Source organism: Oncorhynchus mykiss, chromosome 18, assembly GCF_013265735.2.
Source record: "Oncorhynchus mykiss isolate Arlee chromosome 18, USDA_OmykA_1.1, whole genome shotgun sequence".
In the NCBI taxonomy this organism is placed as follows: domain Eukaryota; kingdom Metazoa; phylum Chordata; class Actinopteri; order Salmoniformes; family Salmonidae; genus Oncorhynchus; species Oncorhynchus mykiss.
This window is the reverse complement of record NC_048582.1, coordinates 70719663-70738793: the sequence shown is the minus strand read 5'-3', so window position 1 is coordinate 70738793 and position 19131 is coordinate 70719663. Positions and strand designations below refer to the sequence as shown.

The 19131-nt window shown below is 40.8% G+C and overlaps 1 protein-coding gene and 1 long non-coding RNA gene across 2 annotated transcripts in view; one reads left to right on the top strand and one right to left on the bottom strand.

Moving 5' to 3' along the window:
• The window catches only part of LOC110515400 (transmembrane protein 64), a 30962-nt gene extending 15638 nt beyond the window's left edge, over positions 1-15324 (bottom strand). Inside the window, exon 1 of the mRNA XM_036953644.1 lies at positions 13828-15324. Within this exon, the coding sequence (XP_036809539.1) occupies positions 13828-14544 (717 nt within the window). The 5' untranslated portion in view covers positions 14545-15324. The remainder of the gene's footprint in view (positions 1-13827) is intronic.
• On the top strand, positions 3993-4412 carry LOC118941215. Its single transcript, XR_005037548.1, has 3 exons — positions 3993-4069; positions 4110-4229; positions 4389-4412. It is a non-coding gene; the product is annotated as an uncharacterized LOC118941215 (long non-coding RNA).
• Positions 15325-19131: the final 3807 nt, after the last annotated feature.

Below are 19131 nucleotides of genomic sequence, written 5' to 3'. Positions count from 1 at the left end.
ATACCTGGTTAAATAAAGGGTTATATATATAAATACCTGGTTAAATAAAGGGTTAGGGTTATATATATAAATAACTGGTTAAATAAAGGGTTAGGGTTATATATATAAATACCTGGTTAAATAAAGGGTTATATATATAAATACCTGGTTAAATAAAGGGTTATATATATAAATACCTGGTTAAATAAAGGGTTATATATATAAATACCTGGTTAAATAAAGGGTTATATATATAAATACCTGGTTAAATAAAGGGTTATATATATAAATACCTGGTTAAATAAAGGGTTATATATATAAACACCTGGTTAAATAAAGGGTTATATATATAAATACCTGGTTAAATAAAGGGTTATATATATAAATACCTGGTTAAATAAAGGGTTATATATATAAATACCTGGTTAAATAAAGGGTTTTATATATAAATACCTGGTTAAATAAAGGGTTATATATATAAATACCTGGTTAAATAAAGGGTTATATATATAAATACCTGGTTAAATAAAGGGTTATATATATAAATACCTGGTTAAATAAAGGGTTATATATATAAATACCTGGTTAAATAAAGGGTTATATATATATAAATACCTGGTTAAATAAAGGGTTATATATATATAAATACCTGGTTAAATAAAGGGTTATATATATAAATACCTGGTTAAATAAAGGGTTATATATATAAATACCTGGTTAAATAAAGGGTTATATATATAAATACCTGGTTAAATAAAGGGTTATATATATAAATACCTGGTTAAATAAAGGGTTATATATATAAATACCTGGTTAAATAAAGGGTTATATATATAAATACCTGGTTAAATAAAGGGTTATATATATAAATACCTGGTTAAATAAAGGGTTATATATATAAATACCTGGTTAAATAAAGGGTTATATATATATAAATACCTGGTTAAATAAAGGGTTATATATATAAATACCTGGTTAAATAAAGGGTTATATATATAAATACCTGGTTAAATAAAGGGTTATATATATATAAATACCTGGTTAAATAAAGGGTTATATATATAAATACCTGGTTAAATAAAGGGTTATATATATAAATACCTGGTTAAATAAAGGGTTATATATATATAAATACCTGGTTAAATAAAGGGTTATATATATAAATACCTGGTTAAATAAAGGGTTATATATATAAATACCTGGTTAAATAAAGGGTTATATATATATAAATACCTGGTTAAATAAAGGGTTATATATATAAATACCTGGTTAAATAAAGGGTTATATATATATAAATACCTGGTTAAATAAAGGGTTATATATATAAATACCTGGTTAAATAAAGGGTTATATATATAAATACCTGGTTAAATAAAGGGTTATATATATAAATACCTGGTTAAATAAAGGGTTATATATATAAATACCTGGTTAAATAAAGGGTTATATATATAAATACCTGGTTAAATAAAGGGTTATATATATAAATACCTGGTTAAATAAAGGGTTATATATATAAATACCTGGTTAAATAAAGGGTTATATATATAAATACCTGGTTAAATAAAGGGTTATATATATAAATACCTGGTTAAATAAAGGGTTATATATATAAATACCTGGTTAAATAAAGGGTTATATATATATATAAATACCTGGTTAAATAAAGGGTTATATATATAAATACCTGGTTAAATAAAGGGTTATATATATAAATACCTGGTTAAATAAAGGGTTATATATATAAATACCTGGTTAAATAAAGGGTTATATATATAAATACCTGGTTAAATAAAGGGTTATATATATATAAATACCTGGTTAAATAAAGGGTTATATATATATAAATACCTGGTTAAATAAAGGGTTATATATATATAAATACCTGGTTAAATAAAGGGTTATATATATAAATACCTGGTTAAATAAAGGGTTATATATATAAATACCTGGTTAAATAAAGGGTTATATATATAAATACCTGGTTAAATAAAGGGTTATATATATAAATACCTGGTTAAATAAAGGGTTATATATATATAAATACCTGGTTAAATAAAGGGTTATATATATAAATACCTGGTTAAATAAAGGGTTATATATATAAATACCTGGTTAAATAAAGGGTTATATATATAAATATACCTGGTTAAATAAAGGGTTATATATATAAATACCTAGTTAAATAAAGGGTTATATATATATATAAATACCTGGTTAAATAAAGGGTTATATATATAAATACCTGGTTAAATAAAGGGTTATATATATATAAATACCTGGTTAAATAAAGGGTTATATATATAAATACCTGGTTAAATAAAGGGTTATATATATAAATACCTGGTTAAATAAAGGGTTAGGGTTATATATATATAAATACCTGGTTAAATAAAGGGTTATATATATAAATACCTGGTTAAATAAAGGGTTATATATATAAATACCTGGTTAAATAAAGGGTTATATATATAAATACCTGGTTAAATAAAGGGTTATATATATAAATACCTGGTTAAATAAAGGGTTAGGGTTATATATATATAAATACCTGGTTAAATAAAGGGTTATATATATAAATACCTGGTTAAATAAAGGGTTATATATATAAATACCTGGTTAAATAAAGGGTTATATATATAAATACCTGGTTAAATAAAGGGTTATATATATAAATACCTGGTTAAATAAAGGGGAAATAAAATAAATTAAAATATTTGCTGATCTGTAAGAAATCTTTACCACTATATTCTGATTATACCCATCCAGAACCATCAGATCAGCAAACATCGTAGGGGAACAGCGTTTATTCTTTATCACAAGTATCCGCTACTTGTACAATGGTGTGATTTGGAAGCGTCTGTCTGTTCAACAGTGTGGAGGGTCAAAGAGCTGTCTCGGCTCGGCTCCTGTCCCGGGAGGGACGTTGTAACCTTTGGACAGACAGAGAACGTCACCCCAAGGGCGATTCCATGCATAGACCATATTAGTTTTTTGGTATCTCAATTTGTTCTGGTAAACTTCATTGGGAGGAAGGATGTTTGACATCCATTATCCATTATCATTGAGAAAATCATGATGAATGTGGTTATTTTAGACTTATACATGCCTCCTGGAAAGACCCTATGATCTGTGTACAGTACATGATATTGATAACATGGTTGTCAATATACTCCTTAGTGTGCTCACATTCATTTATTCAACATAATTATCAATATCTCAAAAGAAAGGTACGCTTTTTGGATTTCGTTCATTTTAAGAAATATATATATAATATAATAAATATAATATACATTGAATATCTCCAATAGGCTCTCTGCTAATTCAGGAGGTATGATCCATCTACAATACGCTCTCTGCTAATTCAGGAGGTATGATCCATCTACAATACGCTCTCTGCTAATTCAGTAGGTATGATCCATCTACAATACGCTCTCTGCTAATTCAGTAGGTATGATCCATCTACTGGAGGCTCTCTGCTAATTCAGAAGGTATGATCCATCTACAATACGCTCTCTGCTAATTCAGTAGGTATGATCCATCTACAATACGCTCTCTGCTAATTCAGTAGGTATGATCCATCTACAATACGCTCTCTGCTAATTCAGGAGGTATGATCCATCTACAATACGCTCTCTGCTAATTCAGTAGGTATGATCCATCTACTGGAGGCTCTCTGCTAATTCAGAAGGTATGATCCATCTACAATACGCTCTCTGCTAATTCAGTAGGTATGATCCATCTACAATACGCTCTCTGCTAATTCAGTAGGTATGATCCATCTACAATACGCTCTCTGCTAATTCAGGAGGTATGATCCATCTACAATACGCTCTCTGCTAATTCAGGAGGTATGATCCATCTACAATACGCTCTCTGCTAATTCAGGAGGTATGATCCATCTACAATACGCTCTCTGCTAATTCAGTAGGTATGATCCATCTACTGGAGGCTCTCTGCTAATTCAGGAGGTATGATCCATCTACAATACGCTCTCTGCTAATTCAGTAGGTATGATCCATCTACAATACGCTCTCTGCTAATTCAGTAGGTATGATCATCTACTGGAGGCTCTCTGCTAATTCAGGAGGTATGATCCATCTACAATACGCTCTCTGCTAATTCAGTAGGTATGATCCATCTACTGGAGGCTCTCTGCTAATTCAGGAGGTATGATCCATCTACAATACGCTCTCTGCTAATTCAGGAGGTATGATCCATCTACAATACGCTCTCTGCTAATTCAGGAGGTATGATCCATCTACAATATGCTCTCTGCTAATTCAGGAGGTATGATCCATCTAGGGAGGCTCTCTGCTAATTCAGAAGGTATGATCCATCTACAATACGCTCTCTGCTAATTCAGGAGGTATGATCCATCTACAATACGCTCTCTGCTAATTCAGGAGGTATGATCCATCTACTGGAGGCTCCCTGCTAATTCAGGAGGTATGATCCATCTACAATACACTCTCTGCTAATTCAGTAGGTATGATCCATCTACTGGAGGCTCTCTGCTAATTCAGGAGGTATGATCCATCTACTGGAGGCTCTCTGCTAATTCAGGAGGTATGATCCATCTCCAATACGCTCTCTACTAATTCAGGAGGTATGATCATCTACAATACACTCTCTGCTAATTCAGGAGGTATGATCCATCTACAATACGCTCTCTGCTAATTCAGTAGGTATGATCCATCTACAATACGCTCTCTGCTAATTCAGGAGGTATGATCATCTACTGGAGGCTCTCTGCTAATTCAGGAGGTATGATCCATCTCCAATACGCTCTCTACTAATTCAGGAGGTATGATCATCTACAATACGCTCTCTGCTAATTCAGGAGGTATGATCCATCTACAATACGCTCTCTGCTAATTCAGGAGGTATGATCCATCTACAATACGCTCTCTGCTAATTCAGGAGGTATGATCCATCTACTGGAGGCTCTCTGCCAATTCAGGAGGTATGATCCATCTACAATACGCTCTCTGCTAATTCAGAAGGTATGATCCATCTACAATACGCTCTCTGCTAATTCAGGAGGTATGATCCATCTACAATACGCTCTCTGCTAATTCAGAAGGTATGATCCATCTACAATACGCTCTCTGCTAATTCAGAAGGTATGATCCATCTACAATACGCTCTCTGCTAATTCAGGAGGTATGATCCATCTGCTAATTCAGGAGGTACGATCCATTTTAGGAGCACAACGAACACAGTGAATGTGAAAATGGTTTCAAAAAGGGAACTCCCACTGCTTTATGATTTGCTGAATCCTAAAGGAGGGCTATGATTGGATAATGACCCTATAATGTCAATTTCTATGTAGGCCCACTGTGGGAGTTGGACATGTTTGAGGGGTATATAAAGAGTATATATTTGAGCAATATGCCAAAAAATAATACAAATCTAAATATATATATTTTTTAAAATGTTGAATAACTGAATGTGAAAAAAAATGTATTTCACAATCTAGACACTCCATATGTTATAGACACTCCATATGTTATAGACACTCCATATGTTATAGACACTCCATATGTTATAGACACTCCATATGTTCGAGCAACACTATAAGGAGAACAACGACAACAAGATGTAGTCTTGTACATCATGTACGGTTCACAGACCACAGGGTCTTACAGGAGGCATTTTTAGGTCTAAAAAAGGCCACTCATCATGATTCTCTCTTGAAAAAAAAAAGTTAATCAAATGTAAAAAGGAAAAAGTCAAAACATCCTGAAGTTACTGTGAAAATTGCCAGAAGAAATTGGAGATATCGAAAAGATTTCCGGGCTACGCTGGCATGGAATTCACCCCCTTCCTTCCCAGCCATGGAAGGTGTATTTAAATAGACTCAGAGTGCTGATAGTGGAATCAGTTACACCTTTTAGATTACAGTGCATAAGATTATATGGGGGGGGTTGATCCTATATCAGCACTCCTACTCACGGGACGCGATAACCTTTTGGACAGGGAACTTCCAAATCCAACATCACAGTGTCCCTGTCCCAAATGGCATCCTATTTCCTACATAGTGCACTACTTTGAAAAGTATGACCTGCTGCTGACTGGTTGGAAGCTACAATCCTATACGACTCACTCAGCCAGCATCCCAAACGGTACCCTATTCCCATGTTAGTACACTATGTAATGAATAGGGTGCCATTTTTGGACGGTCACAACGAGTGGCGCAGCGATCTGAGGCACCACTACTTGACCCGGGTTCGATCCCAGGCTGCATCACAGTCGGCCACGACTGGTTAGAGGATGGTTTAGCAGGCCGGGATTTCCTTGTCCCATCGCGCCCTAGCGACTCCTTGTGGCGGGCCGGGCACCTGCAAGCACACTTCGATCGCCAGCTGTTTCCTCCGACACATTGGTGCTTCTGGCTTCCATCATTCCATTATAGCATTATTCTCAAGAAGCAGTGCGGCTTGGCAGGGTCGTGTTTCGGAGGAGCGGCTCTCGACCTTCGCCTCTCCCGAGTCCATAGGGGAAATGCAGCGATGAGTCAAGACTAACTACCAATTGGAAAACACAAAATTGGGGAGAAAACGGGGTAAAAATATTATAATAATTCCCTCGTTATGTCGAGAAAAAATATGTTTTGTGGAGATCGAGAGAAAATGCATCATCATTAATTTGTTGAGATGAATGATCCCCACCTCATCAAGGAGCCCTGTGATCACAATGCACTCGTGAGGTATTTAAGCCCTGAACGATGTCTATTTGACCTTTTATTGGCCTAACATAAAGGCCTAACAAGCAGCTCCGTCCCCAAGACAACATGCAATCGTATGAAAGGAACAACGCAACTAACTTGGCTAGTCTTGTGAGCTAGCAAGTTCGGTAGTCTTGTGAGCTAACTAGCAAGCTAGCTTGTTATCTATGCTGATAGATTGCATAAATGATGTGTATGATTTAAAAAGGGACCTGTTTTGTGGATAATATTTATAGTGGGTAAGCTCCATTCCTGATAGGCTCGTTCCGTAGATCATATCTGATCAATGTACCCATCCTAGACCTAACATCTGGTGTGCCTGAGAGAGCAATGATTCAATGACAACGCAAGGCGCTACAGAGGGTAGTGCGTACGGCCCAGTACATCACTGGGGCCGAGCTTCCTGCCATCCAGGACCTCTATACCAGGCGGTGTCAGAGAAAGGCCCTAAAAATTGTCAAAGACTCCAGCCTCCCAAGTCATAAACTGTTCTCTCTTTTCACACAGCAGGCTGGACTGATGCACCTTGTCTGTAACCAACAGTCTGTAACCAACAGTCTGTAACCAACAGTCTGTAACCAACAGTCTGTAACCAACAGACTGTAAACAACAGACTGTAAACAACAGTCTGTAACCAACAGTCTGTAACCAACAGACTGTAACCAACAGAACGTAACCAACAGTCTGTAACCAACAGGACTTTGAACAGCTTCTAACACCAGGCCATACGACTGCTAAATAGTGAGATAAACAGCTTCTATCACCAGGCCATACGACTGCTAAATAGTGAGTAAACAGCTTCTAACATCAGGCCATACGACTGCTAAATAGTGAGATAAACAGCTTCTAACACCAGGCCATACGACTGCTAAATAGTGAGTTAAACAGCTTCTAACACCAGGCCATACGACTGCTAAATAGTGAGATAAACAGCTTCTAACACCAGGCCATATGACTGCTAAATAGTGAGTTAAACAGCTTCTAACACCAGGCCATACGACTGCTAAATAGTGAGTTAAACAGCTTCTAACACCAGGCCATATGACTGCTAAATAGTGAGTTAAACAGCTTCTAACACCAGGCCATACGACTGCTAAATAGTGAGTTAAACAGCTTCTAACACCAGGCCATATGACTGCTAAATAGTGAGTTAAACAGCTTCTAACACCAGGCCATACGACTGCTAAATAGTGAGTTAAACAGCTTCTAACACCAGGCCATATGACTGCTAAATAGTGAGTTAAACAGCTTCTAACACCAGGCCATACGACTGCTAAATAGTGAGTTAAACAGCTTCTAACACCAGGCCATACGACTGCTAAATAGTGAGTTAAACAGCTTCTAACACCAGGCCATATGACTGCTAAATAGTGAGTTAAACAGCTTCTAACACCAGGCCATATGACTGCTAAATAGTGAGTTAAACAGCTTCTAACACCAGGCCATACGACTGCTAAATAGTGAGTTAAACAGCTTCTAACACCAGGCCATACGACTGCTAAATAGTGAGATAAACAGCTTCTAACACCAGGCCATACGACTGCTAAATAGTGAGTTAAACAGCTTCTAACACCAGGCCATACGACTGCTAAATAGTGAGTTAAACAGCTTCTAACACCAGGCCATATGACTGCTAAATAGTGAGTTAAACAGCTTCTAACACCAGGCCATACGACTGCTAAATAGTGAGTTAAACAGCTTCTAACACCAGGCCATACGACTGCTAAATAGTGAGTTAAACAGCTTCTAACACCAGGCCATATGACTGCTAAATAGTGAGTTAAACAGCTTCTAACACCAGGCCATACGACTGCTAAATAGTGAGATAAACAGCTTCTAACACCAGGCCATACGACTGCTAAATAGTGAGTTAAACAGCTTCTAACACCAGGCCATACGACTGCTAAATAGTGAGTTAAACAGCTTCTAACACCAGGCCATATGACTGCTAAATAGTGAGTTAAACAGCTTCTAACACCAGGCCATATGACTGCTAAATAGTGAGTTAAACAGCTTCTAACACCAGGCCATACGACTGCTATGTGATTTTCTGGATTTTTTTCTCTCATTTTGTCTGTCATAGTTGAAGTGTACCTATGATGAAAATTACAGGCTTCTCTCATCTTTTTAAGTTGGAGAACTTGCACAATTGGTGGCTGACTAAATACTTTTATGCCCCACTGTATATAGCCAAGTTATCACATCATTTATATGACAGTCAGCTAACCCATCTATATAGCCAAGTTATCACATCATTTATATGACAGTCAGCTAACCCATCTATATAGTCAAGTTATCACATAATTTATATGACAGTCAGCTAACCCATCTATATAGCCAAGTTATCACATCATCTATACGACAGTCAGCTAACCCGTCTATATAGCCAAGTTATCCATTATTTGTCTTTTCTCTCTGCATTGTTGTGAAGGCCTGTCAGGAAGCATTCCACTGTTCTGTCTACACCAAGCAGGTGACGAATAACATTTAGATTTGAAATGCCATGTTTGTTTTTGGAAATGCTTCATACGTACAGTCTAATTGCTAGCCTGCGTGGGTAGAAACCATCATGCCACTCTATGATATTAACATGTTAGGCATGACTGGCAAGGAGTTGGTAGATGCTTGTGTCATCATGCCATCTTGGTAGATGCTTGTGCCACCATGCCATCTTGGTAGATGCTTGTGCCATCATGCCATCTTGGTAGATGCTTGTGCCATCATGCCATCTTGGTAGATGCTTGTGCCATCATGCCATCTTGGTAGATGCTTGTGCCATCATGCCATCTTGGTAGACGCTTGTGCCATCATGCCATCATGGTAGACGATTGTGCCATCATGCCATCTTGGTAGATGCTTGTGCCATCATGCCATCTTGGTAGATGCTTGTGCCATCATGCCATCTTGGTAGATACTTGTGCCATCATGCCATCTTGGTAGATGCTTGTGCCATCATGCCATCTTGGTAGATGCTTGTGCCATCTTGCCATCTTGGTAGATGCTTGTGCCATCATGCCTTCTTGGTAGATGCTTGTGCCACCATGCCATCTTGGTAGATGCTTGTGCCACCATGCCATCTTGGTAGATGTTTGTGCCACCATGCCATCTTGGTAGATGCTTGTGCCACCATGCCATCTTGGTAGATGCTTGTGCCATCATGCCATCTTGGTAGATGATTGTGCCATCATGCCATCATGGTAGATGCTTGTGCCATCATGCCATCTTGGTAGATGCTTGTGCCATCATGCCATCTTGGTAGATGCTTGTGCCATCATGCCATCTTGGTAGATGCTTGTGCCATCATGCCATCTTGGTAGATGCTTGTGCCACCATGCCATCTTGGTAGATGCTTGTGCCACCATGCCATCTTGGTAGATGCTTGTGCCACCATGCCATCTTGGTAGATGCTTGTGCCACCATGCCATCTTGGTAGATGCTTGTGCCATCATGCCATCTTGGTAGATGCTTGTGCCACCATGCCATCTTGGTAGATGCTTGTGCCATCATGCCATCTTGGTAGATGCTTGTGCCATCATGCCATCTTGGTAGATGCTTGTGCCATCATGCCATCTTGGTAGATGCTTGTGCCATCATGCCATCTTGGTAGATGCTTGTGCCATCTTGCCATCTTGGTAGATGCTTGTGCCATCATGCCATCTTGGTAGATGCTTGTGCCACCATGCCATCTTGGTAGATACTTGTGCCACCGTGCCATCTTGGTAGATGCTTGTGCCACCATGCCATTTTGGTAGATGCTTGTGCCATCATGCCATCTTGGTAGATGCTTGTGCCATCATGCCATCTTGGTAGACGCTTGTGCCATCATGCCATCTTGGTAGATGCTTGTGCCATCATGCCATCTTGGTAGATGCTTGTGCCATCATGCCATCTTGGTAGACGCTTGTGCCATCATGCCATCTTGGTAGACGCTTGTGCCATCATGCCATCATGGTAGACGATTGTGCCATCATGCCATCTTGGTAGATGCTTGTGCCATCATGCCATCTTGGTAGATGCTTGTGCCATCATGCCATCTTGGTAGATACTTGTGCCATCATGCCATCTTGGTAGATGCTTGTGCCATCATGCCATCTTGGTAGATGCTTGTGCCATCTTGTCATCTTGGTAGATGCTTGTGCCATCATGCCTTCTTGGTAGATGCTTGTGCCACCATGCCATCTTGGTAGATGCTTGTGCCACCATGCCATCTTGGTAGATGTTTGTGCCACCATGCCATCTTGGTAGATGCTTGTGCCACCATGCCATCTTGGTAGATGCTTGTGCCATCATGCCATCTTGGTAGATGATTGTGCCATCATGCCATCATGGTAGATGCTTGTGCCATCATGCCATCTTGGTAGATTCTTGTGCCATCATGCCATCTTGGTAGATGCTTGTGCCATCATGCCATCTTGGTAGATGCTTGTGCCATCATGCCATCTTGGTAGATGCTTGTGCCACCATGCCATCTTGGTAGATGCTTGTGCCACCATGCCATCTTGGTAGATGCTCGTGCCATCATGCCATCTTGGTAGATGCTTGTGCCACCATGCCATCTTGGTAGATGCTTGTGCCATCATGCCATCTTGGTAGATGCTTGTGCCATCATGCCATCTTGGTAGATGCTTGTGCCATCATGCCATCTTGGTAGATGCTTGTGCCATCATGCCATCTTGGTAGATGCTTGTGCCATCATGCCATCTTGGTAGATGCTTGTGCCATCTTGCCATCTTGGTAGATGCTTGTGCCATCATGCCATCTTGGTAGATGCTTGTGCCATCATGCCATCTTGGTAGATGCTTGTGCCACCATGCCATCTTGGTAGATGCTTGTGCCACCATGCCATCTTGGTAGATGCTTGTGCCACCATGCCATCTTGGTAGATGCTTGTGCCATCATGCCATCTTGGTAGACGCTTGTGCCATCATGCCATCATGGTAGACGCTTGTGCCATCATGCCATCTTGGTAGATGCTTGTGCCATCATGCCATCTTGGTAGATGCTTGTGCCATCATGCCATCTTGGTAGATGCTTGTGCCATCATGCCATCTTGGTAGATGCTTGTGCCATCATGCCATCTTGGTAGATGCTTGTGCCATCATGCCATCTTGGTAGATGCTTGTGCCATCTTGCCATCTTGGTAGATGCTTGTGCCATCATGCCATCTTGGTAGATACTTGTGCCATCATGCCATCTTGGTAGATGCTTGTGCCACCATGCCATCTTGGTAGATGCTTGTGCCATCATGCCATCTTGGTAGATGCTTGTGCCATCATGCCATCTTGGTAGATGCTTGTGCCACCATGCCACTCTATGATATTGACATGTTAGGCATGACTGACAAGGAGTTGACATTATAGCACAGACAGATGTGGGTCCATGCTACCTCATTGCAGATGATACTAGGAAGAGAAAGAAAGGGGGAGTCATCAAGGTCAATCAATAATTCAAACAGTGATTGGAGGTCAAGTGCGTCAGGTTACCGAAAAGACTGAGGTGGCAGCAATATCATGTCCTTGGTGTGTTGAGAGACAGACGAGGGATCCCAAATAACACCCTCTTCCCTATATAGTGCGCTACGTTAGAGCAGAGCCCTATGGGACTAGGGTGCCATTTGGGATCCACATCCCAGTCACATGACTGTCGAGTGTAGGCCTAGTGATGGTCACTGTCTAAAATAACTTCTACCCAAAAAATGAGTTTCCTTTGCTGTCCTTTCGTAAAGGCAGTGGGCTATCTATTACAGACAAGACCCAGATAAGTGTATGACAATAGGCCCTACATATTCTGAGGACACATAATATCTATTAGAGACAAGACCCAGATAAATGTATGACAATAGGCCCTACATTCCCAATCTGGCCCTCAAACCATCACGGTCACCTAATAATCCCCAGTTTACAATTGGCTCATTCATCCCCCCTCCTCTCCCCAGTAACTATTCCCCAGGTCGTTGCTGCAAATGAGAACGTGTTCTCTGTCATCTTACCTGGTAAAATAACAGATAAATAAAAATAAAAAACATTCTGAGGACACATACTATGTATTGGAGTACAGTTTATAGGTCAATAACTTGCTCAAACTGAATTTTCTTATAGGTCTATATTTGCCAGAGTCATTACCCTCTTGCCCAGGGATGGACATCCCTCCTTCAATAGATACATGCCTTGTTCTCCTAAGTGTGCAGGCTTGTGTTCCAACCCTGCTTGAACACACCTGATACTGCAAATCAGCTTCTCATCAGGACCTAGGCTACATCAGCTGAATCATTCAAATATGTTGGAGCTGGAACAAACGGCCTGCACATCCACCAGGCTCTCCAGGAACGAGGTCGACCACCCACGCAGATGAGTTTATAGCGCACTATGGGAACAGGGTCCCGTTAGGGATTCATACATCTTGGTCCCGTTTCTCACTTGATCTGCAGACCATGGCCACCATCAGCAACTTCACAGACCACGGACACCATCAGCAACTTCACAGACCACGGACACCATCAGCAACTTCACAGACCACGGACACCATCAGCAACTTCACAGACCATGGACACCATCAGCAACTTCACAGACCACGGACACCATCAGCAACTTCACAGACCACGGACACCATCAGCAACTTCACAGACCACGGACACCATCAGCAACTTCACAGACCATGGACACCATCAGCAACTTCACAGACCACGGACACCATCAGCAACTTCACAGACCATGGACACCATCAGCAACTTCACAGACCACGGACACCATCAGCAACTTCACAGACCACGGACACCATCAGCAACTTCACAGACCACGGACACCATCAGCAACTTCACAGACCATGGACACCATCAGCAACTTCACAGACCACGGACACCATCAGCAACTTCACAGACCACGGACACCATCAGCAACTTCACAGACCACGAACACCATCAGCACACGGACACCATCAGCAACTTCACAGACCACGGACACCATCAGCAACTTCACAGACCACGGCCACCATCAACAACTTCACAGACCACGGACACCATCAGCAACTTCACAGACCACGGACACCATCAACAACTTCACAGACCATGGACACCATCAGAAACTTAACTTGCAATAAATAAGAATTTCAACCATACTCACTGAGAACACTGCATTCTGGAGTCCAAAGGGAATGGGCGTGAGTCTCGCTAAGGCCACAACTTTGAGTCCACTTCCCCCCTCCACCACACGTATTACAGCACTGAGCTGTTCAGAGTTCCCCACCTTGTTGACCACCCAGTCCGTCAACAGTCTCTTACACACCAGGTGAGCCACGAAGGTACCTATGAGCACCCCCACCATCACCAGTCCCATACCCAGCACGAAGCCGTAGAGGTATCCCGCAGCCACGTTCAGCACGATGTACCCCCAGCCGAATGGGAAGGACACAACGATCAGACCAACTATGAACAGCAAGGCTCCAACCAGGCTGTCCAAGCTCTCCACCCAGAGAAGAAGGTCCTTGAGGTACTGTCGGACTAGAGCCACGGAGGAGAAGCACACAGCTGTCAGAATGCATGCCAGGAGGCTGCTCTTGAAGCAACACGTGGTAATACAACACTGGTGTCTGAACTCCCTGTTGGTGGCGCCACCGGTGAATGACACGCCAGTGTCAACGATGCTCTCCGGGTCTCCATCAGACTTGCCGACGGCGCCTCCTCTCTCGTCAAAGGTGTTGCATATCAAGAGGTCAATTTTATCGCACTCGTCCGGGGAGGGTCTCTGGAGCCAGCGGTTCAGCTGGATCTGTCCTTTGCCAGCGGCGTGTTTCAGGACTTTTACGGCGACCTGCAGGGATGGTGGTGCAGGGCCCCACATGACTGTCCTTTATCTCGGGAAGATAAACTAGTCGCTCTGATGGTGGTGCTCAGATTAACGATGAGCGTTGCAACTTCAATACGACCGTTTCCATTGTAGAAACGATAAAAGCTTGAACATAAAATAGAATGACAACTGAGAAAGATCAGGAGGGTAAAAACGTGCTGACACAGAGGTTATCGATGTCTTCTGTGCTGCGGACCCATCACTTAGTACAGAGGACAATTGTTTACATAGACTTGAAAAATAAAGATTATTCCAATCCGAGTTGCCATGGTACAAATCCTCGTCCAGTGGGACAGTTATCTTGTGTTCACAAATTGGGAGACATGCAGTTCAATGATTTATAATTACCGTTCACATCGCCTAGGAGTCAAACGCCATAAATTAGGAAACGGCAGCAGCAAACTGACAACAAAGTCACGTTATTACTAAAGAAACGTCAGATCATGTTTACTATTCGTTTCAACAAAACGGTTGAAAGATGAATCCGTGCAAGACTTTTGCAAGTCTTCGGTCCTATTTGGTAAAACGTTGCTGCGGGTTTCTACTCCACTTTACGAGCTGCTGTGTGGTCAAAGTCCTGGAAATTCATCCCGACGCGCGATTCGCCCGAAAAAACCTCCTTATTTTCTCTTCCCGGGGCAAAGTGATAACCGGAGCACCGACGTCAGTCTGACAGCCAACTACGTGTTATATATCTCGCTTCATCCAGAATAGTAAGTGCTGATCGACGCTACATGCTACTGATACACCAGATACTGCTCTGTTTATTTCCCACAATGCCAAGAACCAGACTACTGCCGTTCTGGACCAATCAGACAACGAGTCTGGTACATGGCGAACACAGAACATTTCAACGTTTCAAGGGACGGTTATAACAGGCATAATTGTGTTATTCATTTGTATTTTATATATCTGTATTAGTATGTATTCATGTTTTGTCCATTCTGTTGTTTGGTAGTGTCAGTACAGTAAGCAAGTTCTGTATTTGAAAAACAGTTATGTGTTTAGTTCGTTAGGTTCACAAATGTAAACACATGTTCACTTGACAGTTTTCCATTATCAAGTGAGACATCATTCCTCAGATAGATGAATGTTCTTCTTAGCAGACACAACTCAGTCTACAGTAGGTGTTATCAACAAGATGTCCAAGTTCAGGCAAAGAAGAACAAGACTGAATAGCCCCCTGGTCAAAAGTAGTGCCCGATTTAGGTAATAAGGGGGCCATTTAGGACATAAACAATGATAAAACAAGTGGCCTCGTACTAAACTTTACACTTTGATAAACCTAGAATGTGGATTATTATTGTTATTATTATTATTATTGTATACAAAGTCTAAATCAAATGTCCCCATAAATGTATTGTGATCAAACCTAAAATAATTCTTAGTCAATATTTCAATAGACAAGCTCAGCAGTAAGTCAATTTCTGTTCTTTGATTCAAATCATGTGTAATCGTATCTAAACCCTCTCGAGTAGGAATAGTTTATCAGATGTATTGATAACATTTTTTTTCATTTGGTCAGGTGGTGATGATCATGAATTGCAGGACGCCATCAGTGAAATTTACATTCCTATCAGACAAAGAACATATTTAATAATTTTTTTGTTGTTGTTGAAGTTTTGGTTAAGAAAGATGGCAATTGCCATAGAGGTATCCCGCACCCACGTTCAGTACGATGTACCCCCAACCGAATGGGAAGGACACAATAATCAGACCAACTATGAACAGCAAGGCTCCAACCAGGCTGTCCAAGCTCTCCACCCAGAGAAGAAGGTCCTTGAGGTACTGTACTTGCACACTTGAGGTGTACAGAAAAGAACGGATAGAAATCAGCTGCTGTTTAAGATGAGGGCGGACAAGTATGATTTTTTTTTATGACCTTATTTCTATAATAGGATCACGTTCATTCTGATTTCATTCACCCAGTTCAATGTAACATCGATTGATACTCAAATTTCCCCTTTACCGACACAGGTTGATACAACCTAGACTATGAATGGAAGTTTGCAACGTAGGTTCACACAGGTCAAGATAAATATTTGAGGTGACAGTGACACTCTCAACACCGCCTTGCACACTCTTACCTGTATCTAGCTGATCTAGTGTGTGATCATTAATCCAAGAGTTTCTATTGGACAGATTCAGGTATCTTTATCTCCATTTCGTTCCGTTTGTTTACGTTTAAGAAACGTTTTTCAACAGAATCGGCAGAATCAATACACCACTGATCACACGCAAATACAGTTCATTTTTATAGGCAGACTAACAGCTCGTTGTATTTCTTCATGCATCTGCACTCTCTCACATGTTCCCTTTGCTTGTGGACTTCAATGCACAACATAGCAGCTGTCTGTGACTAGGCGAAAAAAACTTTCCAAGCCAAACCTCCATATAATAACCGCTACATACAGCCTACATCGATGTCACCATATTAGCTAGAGTAACGTCAACATATCTACTAGAACTAACTTGTTAGTAAACCCGCTACAATCATGCAGCACAGTGTACAGTCAGTAAGCAGTTTAGCAGTTACACCAGCAGGCCCAAGTGGCAATACATTAGTAAAACCAAAAAGCTTACCTTGACTTGGAAGAGTTCCAGTGTAGGACAGTCAGCAAGCAGTTTAGCAGTTACACCAGCAGGCCCAAGTGGCAATACATTAGTAAAACCAAACGCTTACCTTGACTTGGAAGAGTTCCAGTGTAGGACAGTCAGCAAGCAGTTTAGCAGTTACTCCAGCAGGCCCAAGTGGCAATACATTAATAAAACCAAAAAGCTTACCTTGACTTGGAAGAGTTCCAGTGTAGGACAGTCAGCAAGCAGTTTAGCAGTTACTCCAGCCGGCCCAAGTGGCAATACATTAATAAAACCAAAAAGCTTACCTTGACTTGGAAGAGTTCCAGTGTAGGACAGTCAGCAAGCAGTTTAGCAGTTACTCCAGCAGGCCCAAGTGGCAATACATTAATAAAACCAAAAAGCTTACCTTGACTTGGAAGAGTTCCAGTGTAGGACAGTCAGCAAGCAGTTTAGCAGTTACTCCAGCAGGCCCAAGTGGCAATACATTAATAAAACCAAAAAGCTTACCTTGACTTGGAAGAGTTCCAGTGTTGGACAGTCATAGCCAGATAGCTAACATAGCATCCTTCTGTTATAGCCAGATAGCTAACATAGCATCCTTCTGTTATAGCCAGCTAGCTAACATAGCATCCCTCTGTTATAGCCAGCTAGCTAACATAGCATCCCTCTGTTATAGCCAGATAGCTAACATAGCATCCCTCTGTTATAGCCAGATAGCTAACATAGCATCCCTCTGTTATAGCCAGATAGCTAACATAGCATCCCTCTGTTATAGCCAGCTAGCTAACATAGCATCCCTCTGTTATAGCCAGCCAGCAACATAGCATCCCTCTGTTATAGCCAGCTACCTAACATAGAATCCATCTGTTATAGCCAGCTAGGTAACATAGCATCCCTCTGTTATAGCCAGCTAGGTAACATAGCATCCTTCTGTTTGAGCCAGGTGTTTGAGTAGGCTAAACTAGCTAGCTGCATTTGTTAGCTAAGTAAGTGAAAGTTATATTTTTTTAAACAAAATATAGCTAGCTCTTTCTTTTTCCTGCTCCTCCTTCATTTTTAAAATTAATTTGTTCAAAACTGTTAAACTATTGTCTTTCCCTCTCTCTTTTTTATGCACTGCAGTGGTAGCTAGCTGTAGCTTATGCTTTCAGTACTAGATTCATTCTCTGATTCTTTGATTGGGTGGAAAACATGTCAGTTCATGCTGCAAGAGCTCTGATAGGTTAGAGGATGTCCTCCAGAAGTTGTCATAATTACTGTGTAAGTCTATGGAAGGGGGTGAGAACCAAGAGCCTCCTAGGTTTTGTATTGAAGTCACTGTACCAAGAGGAGGATGGAAGCTATCTGTCCTCCGGCTACACCGTGGTGCTACCCTACATAGTGCTGTTTAGGCTACTGTAGACCTTCATTACAAAACAGTGTGTTTTAATACATTATTTGGTGACAGGGTAAGTTTTAAATGTTTCACTATTTTTAAGATATTGACTCAGGAAGATGGTCCTCCCCTTCCTCCTCCGATGAGCCTCCACTGATATATATATATATATATACCTTTCTTCATTTCAGCAGTTATCTTCATTGACATAGTTTACCATATGGGCAACTCCTTCGCATTAGGCGCTTTTGTGACTCTGATTTATCCTTTGATGTAGATGCCCAAGATGTATGTGAAGGATTCAAAACAAGAGGGTATAAAGAAGAATTATTGGACAATTGCCTTATTAAGAGAGTAAGACAGACTGTCCTGCATGCATTATGCCAACCATGTCAAATGAATCCCTCTGCAACTTTGGTGTCCACCTACATGTAACCGATGTGAAATGGCTAGCTAGTTAGCAGTGGTGCGCACTAATAGCGTTTCAATCGGTGACGTCACTTGCTCTGAGGTCTTTGAAGTAGTTGTTTCATTTGCTCTGCAAGGGCCGCGGCTTTTGTGGCGCGATGGGTAACGATGCTTCGAGGGTGGCTGGTTCGAGCCCAGTTAGGGGCGAGGAGAGGGAC